Raw genomic sequence first — 17,841 nt, 5'->3', positions numbered from 1 at the left:
CCAAGAGCGCGCCGCTCCCAGCCTTGGGCAAGGCCTTTGTCGGATTAGTCCCACCCTTTCCAGCTCTGCACCAATGGCAAGCGGCGGCGGCGGGCGGGTCACCAATGGGGACCAGGGCTGCGCGCGTGGCGCGACGGGAACGGCGCCGAGTTAGTGTGTACTTTGGTTGCCGTAACAACGAGGAGAGGCGTTGGTCGGTGATGGTGAGTGCCAGCTCTCCTGTCGCGCTGTTGCCCAGAAGCTGAGCCCTTTCCAGGTTTAGGTCGCCCCTCTGTCTTTCCAGCGCCGTTCTGGGCTTTGGCACGCCCCTCCTTCCTCCGATTTCTTCCTCCGAAGGGCAAGGAAGAGACGCCGGCCCCCCTGCTAGGCCTGTGATTCGCCACTGGCTCCCCTTAACCCACAGCCCGTCCCCACCCGCCAATCGGCGACCTGTTCCAGGGCAAAGAAGACCCGGGTTCCCCTAAGGCCCTACCCCTTTCAGACCCTGGCCTCCCGGCCGTCTCTCTGTACCAAAGTTTCCACACGGTATTTGGGGAGGTTTATGATATTTGTTAACGTGCATTTTAAAATTTAAATATAGGGCCATTCGGGAGACGCTTTGACCTTCTTGGGGAAGGCACATACAGATGTGCCCAGTGGATTGAGTTTTATTATTCGATATCGACAGAATAGACATCTTATTAATATTTGTCCAAATCTAGAAGTAATCAGAAAGAGTACTTGGAAGCAGAATACCGCGAGTGGGCGTTGTAAGGACATTTCTAGAATTAGGATCCCCCAATTCATGGAGAGCTTGTTATCTGTACAGTTATCCACACTCTGGACCTTAGCTAGCTCGCTCTCTTTCGGTGTGATTTTCAATAAGGGATGTTCCAAAAGAACAAGAAATTTCCTTGCTTCTAGAAACAATAGTAAAAAAATGGGAGGGATAGAGGTGTATGGAAAGATTCATTGTTCTCCCGAGTAAACCCTATTATCTCTCCAGTTAAGCAAAGCTTTGGGACTGGTTGGTATAAAGTACTTTAAAAACATATATTATTGTCTTTATTTTATGTAAAATATGGACTACATTACATAATATTGTGCTTATGTGTTTGTAAAACATCTAAAGGCCTCTAACTTTAAGAAGGCAAGCATGGCATCAACTGCCCAGCGAAAAAGGATGAGTCCTAAGCCAGAGCTTACTGCAGAGCAGATACAGGAAATCCGGCAAGCTTTTGATCTCTTCGATACTGATGCAACTGGGACTATTGATGTTAAGGAACTTAAGGCAAGCCCTGTACACTCCCTGCTCTGCCTTTCCTCTCCCTCTTTGTCTTCTTTCCCTGTCACCACTCTACCCCTTTTGTCCTCTTCTCCCTGAAAAAAGTAACAAGGGAAGAATGCACTGTACTATTTTCCTATCTTTACTTACCCCAAGTGTTATTAAATAAAATGAGTACCCATGCTGGCTTAATGCTCTCAACACTGTCATTTTTGCTCTTGCTATATTTAGATGTGCATATTGAGATTTTCCTGTTTTCATTGTAGGTGGCAATGAGGGCACTGGGCTTTGAACCCAAGAAAGAAGAGATTAAGAAAATGATAAATGAAATTGATAAGGAAGGGACAGGAAAAATGAATTTCAATGACTTTTTGACTGTGATGACTCAGAAAATGGTAAGTTAGCTAAGATAGTCAGCATATTTCTTACCCATAATGGACAAGTTTGAATCTAGATATGAAAATGTTTCACAGAAGAAAAGTTAATACAAACTGGGTGAGTTCAGCTAATAAACGATAGTATTTATGACTGGGAATTATGATGCTTAAGTTTTACTTGGCTTTCTTCAAGGCCACAAAGTCACAGAAAAAATCATTTTACCCTCTGTAAAGTAGTAAAGGTACTACTGCTGTCACTTTTTTGCTATTATCTTTCTTTAACTGGTATGTCAATGTGATAACCATAAGCACTAAAACCTATAAACACCAACAATATTACAGGATATTACAGTGTCTCATGTTTTGACAAGATGAAATCCCTGTACCCAAATTCTTCTTTCCCCAATTGTTATTCAGGGCAGCCTTAGCCTGAGGGTCCATTGCTCAGCAGCTGTGCTTTTCACATCACTGGGTGTTTGGCCTTTCAGCACTTCCAAGGTTTAATTCACCCATTCTCTAATCTCTCAGGTGTCACTCTTTTAAAGGGTCCAAAAAGTCAAGAGAGACTATAATATGTCATCCCACCCCCTCACTCCCCTGAATGTCATCCTACCCAGGAAGTATGTTCCCATTGGGCCATTGCTCTTTCTTTGGGCTCCCAGCTCCTTCTTAGTGTGGCTCATCTATGCTCTACTTGTCTGTGGAAAAGTAACTCCATTAGTATCTCAGGTGAATTTTCCAGGGCTCAGCTCTATTCCTACTCTAATAATTCTGTTGCTTTGAAATCATCTAATCATACTATATTTTTCTTCATGGGCTAATACCAGCTTATTTTATATTTCCCCTAATTTTAACTACCCCCTGCTCCTCCTATATTTTAAAAACAAGTCCAGTTTTTCATTGGTTTGTACAGAAATAATGTTTTAAGTGCAGTACTTGTATCAAGTTCCATTTTAACCTCTGGGGTTTGTAATAATGTCATTGACTTTGTCTTCTTTTTCTTTTTCTGTGTGTGTGTGTGTTTATTTTTTGTTTAAATTATTACAGATAACCCTTTTTCTCCCCAGTGACGCATTCCACCCCTTCCAACTCCCATCCCCAGTCCCTCTCCACACCATTGTCCCTGTCCTTGGGTTGTGCATATATGGGTATGAATTCTTTGGTTAATCTCTCCCCCTTCTACCCCCCCACCCTCCTCCATCCCTCTGAGATTCGTCAGTCTGATCCATGCTTCTATGTCATTGAATCTATTCTGTCCATCAGTTTATTAAGTTCTTTCAATTCCACATATAAGTGAGATCATGTGATGTTTGTCTTTCTCTGCCTGGCTTATTTTGCTTAGCATAATATTTTCCAGGTCCATCCATACTGTCCAAAAGGGTACAAGGTCCTTCTTTACAGCTGGGTAGTATTCCATGGTGTAAATGTCCCACAGCTTTTTTATCCAATATCTACTGATGAGCACTTGGGCTGTTTCCAGATCTTAGCTATTGTAAATTGTGCTGCTATTAACATAGGTGTGCATATATTCTTTTTGATTAGTGTTTCAGGATTCTTAGGGTATATTCCTAGAAGTGGGATCACTGGGTCAAAAGGCTGTTGCATTTTTAATTTTTTGAGGAACCTCCATTCTGTTTTCCATAGTGGCTGCCCCAGTCTGCATTCCCACCAGCAGTGTACTAGGGTCCCCTTTCTCCATATCCTGGCCAGCACCCGTCAGTTTGTTGATTTGTTGATGGCAGCCATTCTGACAGGTGTGAAGTGATACCTCATTGAGGTTTTAATTTGCATCTCTCTGATGATTAGCAATGTTGAGCATTTTTCATATGTCTCTTGCCCATCCGTATGTCCTCTTTGGAGAAGTGTCTATTTACATCCTTTGCCCATTTTTTAATTGGATTGCTTGTCTTCCTTTTGCTGAGTAGTATGAGTTCTTTGTGCACTTTGAAAATTAGCCCCTTATCAGATACATCCTTGGCAAATTTGTTTTCCCAGACTGCGGGGTTCCTTTGTATTTTGAGGCTGTTTTCTTTTGCTGTGCAGAAGCTTTTTAGTTTGATGTAGTCCCATATGTTTATTTTTTCTTTTGTTTCTCTTGCCCTAGGAGATGTATCAGTGAAAATTCCACTATGTGATATGCCTGTGATTTTACTGCCTATGTTTTCTTCCAGGATTTTTATGGATTCGTGACTTACATTTAAGTCTTTTTTTCCATTTTGAGTTTATTTTTGTGTATGGTGAAAGTTGGTGGTCTAGTTTCATTTTTTTCCAAGTATCTGTCCAATTTTCCCAGCACCACTTATTGAAGAGACTGTCTTTACTCCATTGTATGCTCTTGCCTCCTTTGTCAAATATTAATTGACCATTTTGGCGTGGATCTATTTCTGGGGTCTCTGTTCTGTCCCATTGATCTATATGCCTGTTGTTGTACCAATACCAGGCTGTTTTGATTACAATGGCTTTGTAGTACAGTTTGATGTGCAGTAAAGTGATCCCTCCCACTTTGTCCTTTTTTCTCAAGATGGCTGCAGCTATTCGGGATCTTTTTTGGTTCCATATAAATTTTCTAAATGTTTCTTCTAGGTCTGTGAAATATGCTGTTGGTATTTTAATAGGTATTGCATTGAATTTATAAATTGCTTTGGGTAATATGGACATTTTAATGGTATTAATTCTTCCAATCCATGAGCATGGCATATTTTTCCAGTTGTTTATATCTTTCTCTATTTCTTTGAGTACAGGTCTTTTACATCATTGGTTAAGTTTATTCCTAGGTATCTTATTTTTTTTAGTTGCAGTGGTAAATGGTATTGCTTTTTTAGTTTCTCTCTCTGAAAGTTCATTGTTGGTGTATAAGAATGCCATTGATTTCCAGATGTTGATTTTTGTATCCAGTTACCTTGCCAAATTCATTTATCAAATTTAGTAGTGCTTTGATGGAGTCTTTAGGGTTTTCTAAGTACAATATCATGTCATCTGCAAATAATGACAGTTTTACTTCTGCCTTTCCAATTTGGATACCTTTTATGTTTTCTTCCTGTCTGATGGCTATGGTGAGGACTTCCAGCACTATGTTGAATAAGAGTGGTGAAAGTGGACATCCCTGTCTTGTTCCTGTTTTTAATGGAAGTGGTTTTAGTTTTTGCCCATTGAGCATGATGTTGGCTGTAGGTTTGTCATATATGGCCTTTATTATGTTGAGGTATGATCCCTCTATTCCCACTTTGCTGAGCGTTTTTATCAAAAATGGGTGCTGAATTTTGTCTAATGCTTTTTCTGCATCTATTGACATGATCATATGATTTTTGTCCTTCATTTTGTTTATGTGATGTATCACATGTATTGATTTGTGGATGTTATACCAACCTTTCATCCCCGGAATAAATCCTACTTGGTCGTGGTGTATGATCTGTTTAATGTATTGCTGGATCCTGTTTGCTAGTATTTTAGTGAGGATTTTAGCATCTATGTTCATCAGGGATATTGGCCTATAATTTTCTTTCTTTGTAGTGTCTTTATCTGGTTTGGGGATTAGGATGATGCTGGCCTCATAAAAAGAGTTTGGGAGTTTTCCCTCCTCTTGAATTTTGTGGAATAGTTTGAGGAAGATAGGTGTTCATTTTTATTTGAATGTTTGGTAAAACTTGCCTGTAAATCTATCTGGTCCAGGACTTTGTTTCCTGGGAGTTTTTTTTATTACTGCTTCAATTTCATTAGTTGTTATCAGCCTATTTGTGTTTTCTGCCTCTTCTTGATTCAGCTTTGGAAGGTTGTGTGCTTCTAGGAATTTGTCCATTTCACCCATGTTGTCCAGTTTGTTGGCATATAGTTAGTTGCTCATAGTATTTTCTTACAATCCTTTGTATGTCTGTTGGGCCGGCTGTCATTTCACCTCTTTCATTTCTGATTTTATTTATTTTTGTCCTTTCTCTTTGTTTCTTAGTGAGTCTGGCTAAAGGTGCATCAATCTTATTTATGTTTTCAAAGAACCAGCTCTTGGTTTCATTGATTGTTTTGTATTTTTTTTTAGTCTCTAAGTCATTAATTTCTGCTCTGATCTTTATTATTTCCTTCCTTCTACTTCCTTGGAGCTTTTCTTGCTGTTCTCATTCTAATTCTTTTAGTTACTGTGTTAGATGGTTCATTTGTCTTCCTTTTCTACCCTGGATTATATTTGGTCTTCTCGGACCTATGTCATGAAGGCTGTCTCCAGGACCATGCAATGATGTAGGGCAGGGCAGAGGGGTTAGGCAGTAGTGGAACTACAGGACATGAGAAACTGCAGTTTTCCTACTCATGTGTTTTATATTCTCCTTGTTAAGTCTGAGAAAGATACCAAAGAAGAAATCCTGAAAGCTTTCAAGCTCTTCGATGATGATGAAACTGGGACAATATCGTTTAACAATCTCAAACGCGTAGCCAAGGAGTTGGGCGAGAACCTCACTGATGAGGAGCTGCAGGTTTGTAATTCATCAGCCTGGAACCCAGAATTCCTATTTGGAGCCCTGGGTGACTTTTTTTTTTTTTTCTTTATGGGTAATAATGAGCTCTTTTGGGAGCTTAATACTTTCGTAAGTAGGGAGATTCTTTTTTATTTTGTTTTATTTTTAATTACAGTTTACATTCAATATTATTTTGTATTAGTTTCAGGCGTACAGCATAGTGGTTAGACAATCATGTACTTTACAAAGTGTTCCCCCAATATTTCCAGTACCCACCTGGCACCATACATAGTTATTACAATATTATTGACTGTATTTCCTGTGTTGTACTTTACATCCCTGTGACTTTTTTGTAACTACCAATCTGTACTTCGTAATAGTAGAGAGATTCTTTAGGGCAACTTGCAATTGTTAAAGCATTTTTTCTCTTGGTTGGTTAAACCAAAATCTTTTCTCCATTTATACTTCTGGTTAAATATGTGAAAGCAATTACCACCTGCCTAGTAGCTCCTAGATGTAGATAGAGCATTCTTAGTTCTTTCAGCCATTTGACACTTAACATGGTTTCTAGTTCTCTCTGTAGTTCAGTTTTCTACACATATTTTCACTTGACAGTGAATGCCTTTCTTAAAATATGAAGCTCACACTTCAGTAATCTGGATGTGATCAGATAATAGATCTACTTTTTAATTAAAACCATTATTACTAATATTTGTATATTCCTTTCAGTTTATAGAGTTCTTTTATAATAATATTTTGTGGGGTAGGTATCATCTCCATTTGTAAATGAGGAAACTGAGGCTCAGAGTGTTTATCATTTGTGATTTGCCCAATGTCATACTATTTCTAATTTAGACATTGTACATCTATTTATATGATCCTAATGTTACCTTTTTAAAAGTTCCATTACCTAATTGTAATATTAAATATTACAAGCCTATTAAGGTTTTACAGGCTAGACCATTTTTCATACATAGGACTAGTTAGATTCTTCTGTCGTATTCTTTCCTAATGCATTTTTTAAAAATCTGAATGTATACCTGTTAATTTCTATGTGTTTGGATTTGGTATAGTTAGAGTGTATCCTATTTGTATGCCACCATATTACAAGTTTGTCTTATGAAAGAACTATGTGATTATAAATGATAGACAAATGTTATTAGTAATATCATTTATAACACTTGTGTGAAGAAATTTAAGAACAGTTGAAGTTTTAATTATAGATTTTGTCATCACTAAAATTGGCTTTTATTGCCCTGGCAAGTTGCTCAGTTGGTTGGAGCGTCATCCTGTACACCATTGTGGGCTCAATCCCTGGTACCGCGCATATGAGAGCCCTGGGTGACTTTTGTGAGTTAAATTTTGTCTGATGTAAGCACCACTTTGAAGGAAAACTAGTGGTTTTTTGTTCCTCTGCTGAATACTTAATTTCTCTTTTGATAGTGTGAAAAACCTATGAACCCTGCTCCCAGAAAAATACACGCATGGACAGTTTTACTTGCAATGTTAGACTTTAGGAATCCCCCTTCAAGCTCCCTTCTAGGTGATATGTGTGACAAAGTATGAGTTAGATCTCAGATAACTTTTCAGGAACCAAGCTATTATAAAAAGCATATTTGCATTGGGTGGACTAAAATTGTCTATTCACAGAGCATTATGAAAGCCTGTTGCTTGGTCACATTTTAATTTCATTATGAATTAATCTAACCTGCATCCTTACTGTCATGCAGGAAATGATTGACGAAGCTGATAGAGATGGAGACGGAGAAGTCAATGAGCAAGAGTTCCTGCGCATCATGAAAAAGACCAGCCTTTATTGAGATTATTTTCTTCTTTTCTACTACAAGCACACACAACTAGATTTAGTGCCTGCCATTGTGTGAAGCCTGGTTTTTGAAACATAAGTAGGTTTTTCCCCACTAACCTCCCTATATAACTTTAGTAACAACCTCACATCTATTTTAGACTTTTGCAAGTGTTCTTTGACAATAAAGTTCTTTGTGAGGTGACCTGCTGCTTACTTTAATTCTCCAAAGCAGAACAAGAGCACACTAGAGTAGGAAAAAGGGTCCTAAAGTTTTCACCCATCTGCCATTCTGCCTTGTATCGCTTCACTCTCATCATGCATTCCCACATTTATGCCACCACAGAAAGACTTCTTAGACATGCATGTGTCGTACCTGTGTCACCACAAGCAGCAGGCATCCCTTCAATGGTTCTGGTTTTAATTGACACCTGAGTGCAGCTTTCTCTTTAAAAAAAATCCAGTGAACTCTCTCACTTGCATTTGGATGTGTTTTTGCTATTTGTTTTGTCTTGAAATAAAGCCTTTCTTATTTTGAGCTTTTGTTCTCTAAGGCTGAGTTTTTTAGCCTTGACTATGAGTTAATCTTCTAAACCATTGTGTTGAAGGCAGCCTGGTAGATCCCAAACTCCTTACCAGTCTGTGGGCTGAAAATGAAATAATCCTTTGCTATTGCCATGAATTATTTTTTGCCTTGTGAATCTGTTGGTGTGCAAAACTAGAAGAATCCATTTCACATAAGCCTAATGATGCCCTAAAAATAGTTTTGACAAAGTGTAAGGCCAAAAAAGAGTTACTGATGGTTTGTACTTGGACAAATTGGGAAAAGCCAGGTTATTATGACAGTAGGTTTAGTTCAGCCAATATCTGGTCAGTTTATTTGCTAGATGGTGTCTCAGAATATTTGCACTAGGTTGGGCTGGGTGACCTTGTTCAGCTCCCTTCTGGTCCTACATGGGATGACCTATAAGAGAATCCCTGGCAGATGGCATTAAGGTCTCTGCTACAGGCTGAGGGTAGGGTGCATGAAGGGCCAGGGGGGATGGAAAATGAACAAGGATGTAATGCTCCTTTACCCACACAGGGTGGGAAGAGAATGGATTTCAAACTAGTCCTGAAATAGGGTTGCCTGATTTAGCTAATAAAAAAAATCTAGGTCAGTTTGAATTTGAAACCAACAAATTTTTTTAGTATACAGGTATATCCCATTTGGACTTTGCTGTTGTTTATTCGTTGTTGATCCAAAATTTCACTTTACCTGGGTGTCCTGTATTTCAACTAACAACCCTAGGTGGGGAGCATGTTAAAGAGGTATGGCCCTGGGCCTCAGTCCCTGAACACTGGCATCCTGGAGGACTTGCCCCCCCCCCCCCCCATGAGTCTCCTGCAGAAGGACCCTGCAGAGGGACCACTCCTTGAGAAACACTGGGGCATGTGGGAGGAGCCCAGAGTAGCCTTAGACCTTGATTCTCACACAGGCTCCACCACTTCCTGGGTAATTTGAGGCAAGCTACCTCTCTGGGTAACTCAGGTTCCTTGTCTATGCAATGGAGACAAGAGTTGTGCTGAACTCAGAATCGTTGGGGGTTCAATGAAAATATACATAAAGGACCTGGCTTCAAGGTGTCCAAGACACCTTGGACACATTTCAGAAGTGTCCTCACTCCCATTCCTTTGGTATTGTCACATAAGTTTTGTTGTTAAAGTTGGGTCCATGAAGCTTTTATGATTACTGTCCCCAAAGTTAAGTTGACATTTCTTGGGAGGATTTGGCCTTTGTCATATTGCTATTTTCTAATAAGAGTCATATGATCTGATAAAAGACAATATTGGAAAGGAGTGAAAAGATTGGGCCCTACTCCCCATTTTACTGTTGACTGTCACCCTGGAAACATATCTCTTGGTTAATGTTGTCATAAATGAAATAAAGTCAGGCATCTATTGAGGGAAGGGAGAGTGGCAAGTAACATCTTATCCCTGAGAATAAAAATTAGCATAAGGTGCTGGCCATATCCATGCCCAGCAGCCATTCTAAGATAAATTGGCAGTTGCTCAGTGGAGGGGATAGGGACAGAGAATCAGTGGATGAGGGACTGGAGCAGAGTTGCAGGGGGTTCGGGAAGATTGAGATAGAGTGGGAGCTGGGGCCAGTTCATGTGGAGGCAGAAAAGAGTTGCAAGGGAGTGGGAGGATGTGGATGGAGAGAAGGCTGGGGTCAGTTTGTGGGGAATTGGACCAGATAGATGGAGTGGCTAAGAGGGATGGGGAGGAAATGGTTGGAGATCTCAGTGCAGGTGTAGACGATGTGAGTGGAGGGTGATGGGGAGGGAGGGAAGTAGAGGTCATCTCAGGGGCTGGGCCAAGAGATGTTGGGGAGATGGAGGGTACAGATAAATAGAAGAGGTTAGTTTCTGTGGGGCTGGACCAGGGAGATGTAGGGGGAGTGGTTAGGTAAAATCTAGGGGATGTTGGGTGGGTAGGGAAGGAAGGGTAGGGTAGGTCAGCTCATGGGGATTGTTTACAGAGCTGGAGGGTGGATGGGACGGCCAGGGAGAGAGGGAACAGGGGTCAGCACTTGTGGGTGGACCAGAGAGATGTAGGGGATGTAGGGTGGGGTAGGGTGGGGAGGTAGCAGAGTTCAGTTTAATTGGGGATGGATCAGCAAGATATTGGGGAGTGAGATGGAACTGAGAAGTAGAGGGACTGAAGTTATCCACATGGACAGAAAAGAGTAATTGGGGAAGGCAGAAGAAAAGGGGGCAAAAGTTAGCTCACATGCAGATGAACCAGAGCTTTAGGGGCTTTGGGGGTGATGGGGAGGAGGAGAGAGCAGGTGTTAGTTCATGTTCAGCCTGAGCAGAGAGCTGTTGTGGGATGGGGGTGATGGGAAGGGAAAGGGTACAGAGTTCAGTTCATGTTAGACTGGACCAGAGAGCTGTAGGGGAGTGGGAGTGGGGTTTTGATGCAGAGAGCACAGACATCTGTTTATATGAGGATTAACCAGAGAGCTCTATGGGAATTGGGGGTAGGGGGAGGAGGAGGGAGGAAAGGTAACTTCATATGGGGCTTGCAAGAGAGAGATATGAGGTGTAGTTGAGGAGAATGAGAGTAGAGGTTAGTTCCTGCGGGTGGGATAGAGAAGTGTATGGGTGTGGGGAGATGGAGAGCAAGGGGGGGGGGGGCATTCCATTTTAGGCTGGGTATTGGGAAGAAGAGGGAGCCAAAGTTAATTGATGTAAGATGGACCAAAGAGAGTCATAGTGTGGTGGCAGAAATGTGGATGGAGAGGGAGCAGAAGTGCCTTCATATAAAGCTGGAGCAGAGAGGATGGAGGAGGGAGGATGGAGGGGTGGGGATGGAGAGGGAGATGGAGTCAGTTCCTATGAGGATGTGGAGAAATACAGGGTGATGGAGGGGATGGGAGCTTTAGGGGAGGGAAGGTGAGAGAGATAGGGAGGGAGAAGTCAGTTTCTGTGGGGCCTTGCTGTCCTCCCTAGTAACTCAGGAACATATAAAGCTTCCTTGAATGAATTCTCTGGTGAATCAGTCTTTTCTTTGTTCCAAAGTGTTTCAATTGCTAGGAACAGTTGGATTCATTGGTAGCCATATTCAGGCTTGAGTTAAGTAGATTCTATCTAAGGAAGTTGGTTAAAGAAGGAAGGTAGCTCAGATCCTGTCCTTTCAGAGATGGAAGAGCTGCTGGACCCAGATCATTGACTGGACACCAAATGGTGGAAATGCACATTAACTGCCCTAGGGGGCCTTCTTGAGGTCCTTTCACCCTCTATCAGATTTTAAATTCTTGTTTTTGTTATACTTTAAAATACTAGGATTTTTGGCAGCATAATCAAGTAATACACTCAAAACAGTGCTTTACTGATGATTACAACTCAGTCACACCTCCAAAGAAAACAGTCATCCCATTACACAGTCACTCTTCGGTTTGATTAGAACTGCTTGCTCCCGGATGGCCCTCATGATGCCAGGTTCCCCCCCACAGTCCAGGAACTACTTTTTTCTTAGCCCTTCAGGGCCATTGTGATAAGTGTCTTACAGCAAGTGGCTCCCTCTTCCATTCCATGTCTCATGACCAGCTCAGCTCAACATCCTATATTCTAGAAGTTGCTGGAATACTGTACATCTTCAGTTGTAGTAAAAGTAATCAGTCTGCATTTATCTCAGTTGTGAAGCAGTGACAGCATTCTAGTAATGGTATCAGCAGTGCCTAAAACTCTCACAGGGGCTCCGGACCCATTTCTAAAAACATCGCCATGGGAACTTGATATATCTGGAAGCCAAGTCACCTCTTCTCTAGCTTTTCCCTGCTAACCCCCAGTGTTCTCTTCTGAGCCTCCCCTTAATCATTACCTTTCCCCTTTCCTTTCTGGTTGCTACAGTTTGGAGCCTATCATTTTCATTTCCTTTCTCCTCTTTGCCCTGAACATCTGGTGTGTCATCAAGATTTCCTACAGTAGTTGCTCTGATCGACCCCTTCCTTTTTCATTTCTTAAGTCACCATCTCAAACCAAATTTGGATCTCTGTAATGTCTTCTTAGCTGCTTTCTCTCTCCTGTCTTTTCCCAAGATGATTGGTGGTACTATCTTCCTCATGCCACTACCTTGCCCAGGAAGGAGCCTGGCCTTCAGACTAAGTCACACCTGGTTCAAATCCCAACTCTTCTACTCAGCAGCTATGGCCTTGGGAGACGTGACTTAACTGCCTTGAGCCCCAGTTTCCTCATCTAGAAAACAGTGTGCTGTGAGGTCAAAGGGAGCTAACAAACGTCAGGTGCTTAGTGTAGTGCCAGACACCTGGTGGGCATGCAATGAATGACACTCCCACCACAGACTCATGTAGAGCCAATCCACCCCTCTTGATCCCAGTGATCACTGTCCATTTGCCTGCTTTTCTTTTTTCCTTAACTTGGACTGTTCTGTCCTTAGTAAGTGCCTATGTGTGTTACCCTTGGTATAGAGTTCATTTTTATACATGTACTTATGCCTCTACTATTGACCTTAATGAAATACTATGCCCATCTTTTCCCCAAATCTGTATTCTTCTCTTCTTAGGAAACTCCCCCCCCCACCCCCCACCAGGGCTCCCTTCTTCCAGAAAAAACTTTGGTTTGAGAGTAGAGTGGACTTGTGGACTACTTCCCAGTTGGAATTCTGAAAGAGCAGCCTTGCAGATATGTCCCTTCCCACTAGGTGGAATGCCAGGACAGAGAGGCTCCAAGGCACTGAATCATCTGGAATCCAACAGTGTATTCAAACTGGAGCTTCTTAGTGCCTGGAGAGGGCTGTGGTCCCAAACAGCCTTCAAGTATGATGGAAAGGATGACATAGCGGAGAGATTACTGTAGGGGCTGTGACCCCCTTAGAAAAGCCACCAGGTGTGGACAATGATGGAATAATAGCTTGTCCGGTTGGATATTCAATTAGGCCTAATTAAAAGAGAACTAAAGGACATGTTTGCATTTCTGAGTGTGTGCAGGGAAAATTATTTACCTGCTACAGGGCCTTACTGAGACTCCCTAACTATGCTGAACATTTCTCAAGGAAACAGCACAGACGTGCCTTTGATTCCTTCATAGCTGTGCTTTGTGCCTGGTATAATGCTCTGTTCACAGGCAGACTTACTCATTTACCAACTTTGTTGACCCACTAGCAAGGATTTACTAACTCATTAAAGAATTCTAGCTTTCTATGACTCTTTTTTCCTCATCATTATCTCTTGTTATAATTTGAATTGTGTTCCCTTAAAAGATATGTTGAAGTCCTAACCCCAATACCTCAGAATGTGACTGTACTTGGGGACAGGATATGTACCAAGTTATAATGAAGTAATTTGGGTGAGCCCTGATCCAAAATGACTAGTGTCCTTATTATAAAGAAGCAACTTGGACACAAAGGAATGCTTAGAAGGAAGACAATGTGAGGACACAGGGAGAAGCCAGTCTTCTGCAAGCCAAGGAGAGAGGCCTGGAACAGATTCTCCCTTACAGCCTCAGAAGTAACCTATCCCGCTGACACCTTGATCTTGGACTTCCAGCCTCCAAAACCAAGAGACAACACATTTCTGTTCTTTTAAGCCACCAGTTGGGGTACTGTGTTTTGGCAGTTCCAGCAAACTCGTTCATCCTACTCTCTTACTGAAAACTTTCTTTGTTCCCTTAAGTATCCTGACCAGAAGTACACACGGTCATGTTGAGGAAACAAAGCCTGGCCTTGCAATCTCTGCTGCAGAACTCCTTACTCCATGAACACTGGATATAGCCTCTCCTGAGACATCCATGAGCACGTGGGGGTGCTCGGCATTGCAGTCTGAAAGCTTGTACATTGATGTGAGGCCATCTCCTTGTGAGATGGTGTGTGTGCGCAAAAATATTTGTGTAATTCCTCATACAAAGAGGTCTAATGGGTATGCTGCGGACTACAAACTGAGTCAGAAAAGCATGGGAGTGATGAGTGAATAGAGGCAGGTGACAGAGGTTCTTGTTTCTGCTCTATACAATTGAAAAGAAATGCTTTCGGGATGAACCTGGCTAACTGAAAGAACTGACACCAACCTTGTGAAGGGCACCATGAGTAGTGGTGAAATGTCTCCGGAGCTGGACTAGTGAAGTTCCTTTATGTGACCTCTGGCAAATTACCTCATTGATTTCATCTGCTAAAAGGAGTTTATTAATAGAATTCACTTCAAAGGTACCTATGAGAATTAAAGGATTAAATAAGCTAATATATCTGAAGAGCTTAGAACAGAGCCTGGCACATGGTAGGCATTCAATAAACATTTGTTGAATGAATAAATTCAGAATTTGGCTGCAATCTTCAACTATAGGGTTCAGGGGGTGCATCAATTAACCCAGTGGTGCAATTTAGGGGCATACTGGTAGAAAAGAGATTCCTCACCTGGGACACTTGCACTTCAGGGGAGGTTCTTAAATCTCCTGAAACAACATGCACAATTTTTGGGTACAGGCAGGTGGGCAATTTTCACCAGATTTGTTCAAAGAGTTCATGAGACAAAAAAGATTCAGATCCACTGCCCTGGAATTGGACATTGCCTTTTGGGACACAAAGAGAGCTATGCGAACCCATAGAATTGTGTCCTTGAGTGGTGTGTGTGTGGTGGGAGGGGTGCCTGGTGTTGATATCTTGTCCTCACAGGTACTGGCTGAGGTCTGTTTTCTGGCCCTGCCTGTTGTGCCTGAAGGCCTGAAGCGGCTGCTTCTCTGCTGCTCTGGGACCTGGGAAATTCTACCAAGCTGTCTCTGTCACTGTCTAGACCTCCTAGCAGTCTTTCACTCCTTGGAGCCTCTGGCATCCAGCAACCTCACTATTCACCTGGATTTCCCCGTCTCCCTCCCTTCCCTCCAGTCTTTTTTAGCTTGAAAATCAATTTTCTTGAAGGAAAAATACAACAAAAGAGGATTTATTTTCTTCTAAAAACTTTCTTTCCCCTCCTTACATTGCCTAAAAGAACTTTTACTTCCCTGTCTTCAGAAGCTTTTTTTGAAAGCCTCAATCCATTATCAGCTTTAGCCTCCCTAAAAATTATTCTTTGGGATCTATACCATTGCTTTTTTTTCCCAAATCCATCATTAGATTCATTCTCTCCTTAACCATTCATTGTATTTATTCGTTCGCTCATTCATTCATTCATTCATTCATTCATTCATTCATTCATTCATTCAGCAAATACTTAACAAGCACCTATTCTGACCCAGGCCTTGAAGTGAAAAAATACAGCTCCTGGCCTCATGGGACTTACATTCTAGTGAAGGAGACACAGAGAAAAATAATCTCAAGAAAATGAAGCAGGATAAGGAGATAGAAAAATATGGAGAGGGTACTACTATTTTAGACAGGATGGTCAGGCAAGGCCTTCTGTGGAGATGACATTCAAGCAAAGACCAGAAGCTATGCAGGGATCTGGGCAAAGAGTGCTCAGACAGAGGGAACACCAAATGTGAAGGACCTGAGGCACCGGTGGGCTTGGTGTGAGTGAGGAACAATTAGGAAGCCCATGTGGCTGGGGCAAAGTGAACAAAGTGAAAAATTGCAAGTTGTAAAATAGGCAGCGGTAAAGTAAGTTTTATAAACCCCGTAAGGAAGGGTAAATGTTCTGTGGGTGATGGGACACTATCACTGGGATCTCAGCAGGAAAGTAACATGCCTTGCACTGGAAAGTTTTGCACTGGCAGTTGTGTTGAGAATGCTGAGAACTACTTATAGGAGCAAGGGGGAAGCATATATCTTTTCACATATAAGCTCTTTTAGAGATCTCCCTGCATAGCCACATGGTTGACTTTTTTTTAATCTCATTTTAATTATTTGAGATTGGGAAATTTCTGGGGAAAATTTTGATCTGGAATTTGAAGTGATAGAGGAAGATTTCCCCTTTTTAGAATCATCATATTTCAGTAGCCACCTTACCTTCTAGAATCTCTAGCAGTGGGACCACAGACTATTTTGTTTTCTGCCTTTTCCCACCTGGAGTCTTCCTTCTCAGGTCCTCTAGTCTAAACTCATTGCTGATGTCCACCCAAGCTTTTGTATTATTATTATGAACTTCAAAATGTCATTATTATTTTTCCCAAGTTCTGGTCATTTCCTCATCCACAGTCAATTCTTCTCTCTTGCTGGCGAGGTTTAATAGATCATTCCAGGGACAGTGGCCTACAACTTTCAGACCTAGGATTTCCCAAACTCTTTATGATTTAGAAAAGACTTGATCCTTGCATTCTTGGTGTCGAGCAGGGATTATTACACCATTTTACAGATGAAGCAGCTAAGCCTTAGGGAGGTTAAGCATGGAAGCTGAGGCTCAAGCGCAGCGTTTTTGACTCTTAAAGTTCATGCTCTTTCTACTCTATCACTTTGCTCTCAAAATGATAGAGCTAATTAATGTGCTCTTTGTTTTAATTAGCTTAAATACTTTTAAGTGAAAATTAAATGGTTTATCCTATTCTCTTTTTGCTTTGGTTTGCATGGTTTCTATTATTAATTTCTTACTTAGAATTTTGATTGCCCCATCAGGGCAATTACTTAGGTATATCATAGCTTCCTGCTATGGGTTTAGGCCCCCAAAGAGGCTCACATGACCATGCAATGGTTAATTTTATGTGTCAACTTGACTGGGCCATGGGGTGTCAAACATTATTCTGGATGTCTCAGTGAGGGGTTGTTTTCAGACGAAATTAACATTTAATTCCATAGACTGAGAAGCGCAAATTGCCCTCCTTCAAACTGGGACCTGGTTTTTTCCTACCTTCGAAACATGGGCTCTTTTCTGGGCCTTGAGCCTGTCAGCCTTCTGACTGGAATCACAGCTTGCTGATTCACCCTGGTCTCTCCTGGATCTCCAGCTTGCTGACTCACCCTGCAGATATGGAAACTTGTCAACCTCCGTAAGTGCGTGAGCCAATTCCCTAGAATACATCAATCTCCCCCTACTCCTCTCATCTCCTGTTGGTTCTGTTTCTCTGGGAACCCTGACTGATACAGTCAGCAGAGGATGATCTCCCGCCACACACTGCCTGTTTCCTTTTGCAACTGCTGGACAGTTGTTTTCTTCAAAAGGAAGATAATCTGTGTTGTTGTTTTTTTCCCCAGACAAAAATGATAATTTCAGAGAGAGAGAAAGGAGCATAGCTGTTGGTATATGTGATGAGAAGGTCATTCCAGAACAGAATTGAGACATCCTAGGAAATGCATTCTGCATGAGATGAGCACCAAAGTTCTGCTGCTCATGACAAAATTACCCAACACAGCTTACTCTTCCTGGAAATCAAACCAGTGGATAGATTTCAGAGATGGAACTTCTTTAACAGAAAAAACAGTGGAATGAGTAGAAAGAAGGATGGAAACTGATATAGGCATACATTGTGCCAGTAATATAATCTTACAGTTATACCTACATAAAAATATAAATGCAGAGAACAAGGTCTG

The 17,841-nt window shown here is 41.6% G+C and overlaps 1 protein-coding gene across 3 annotated transcripts; it reads left to right on the top strand.

Moving 5' to 3' along the window:
• The first annotated feature begins 104 nt into the window (after positions 1 to 104).
• On the top strand, positions 105 to 8,425 carry CETN2 (centrin 2). Of its 3 annotated transcripts, none has more exons than XM_016214079.2 (5): positions 105 to 203; positions 1,112 to 1,270; positions 1,531 to 1,659; positions 5,964 to 6,101; positions 7,814 to 8,425. In XM_016214079.2, exons 1-5 carry the CDS (start codon positions 105 to 107, stop codon positions 7,901 to 7,903), a joined length of 615 nt encoding a protein of 204 aa, XP_016069565.2. In that variant the 3' UTR covers positions 7,904 to 8,425. The 3 variants fall into 3 exon arrangements, with proteins under 3 accessions (XP_016069565.2, XP_016069566.1, XP_016069567.1); XM_016214080.2 differs by lacking the exon at positions 105 to 203 and adding an exon at positions 482 to 525; XM_016214081.2 differs by lacking the exon at positions 105 to 203 and adding an exon at positions 923 to 1,006.
• The last annotated feature ends 9,416 nt before the right edge of the window (positions 8,426 to 17,841 follow it).

The sequence above is a fragment of the Miniopterus natalensis genome, chromosome X, assembly GCF_054644295.1.
Source record: "Miniopterus natalensis isolate mMinNat1 chromosome X, mMinNat1.hap1, whole genome shotgun sequence".
NCBI lineage: Eukaryota > Metazoa > Chordata > Mammalia > Chiroptera > Miniopteridae > Miniopterus > Miniopterus natalensis.
The sequence above is the reverse complement of the archived record's forward strand: the minus strand, read 5'-3'. Positions and strand labels throughout refer to the sequence as shown.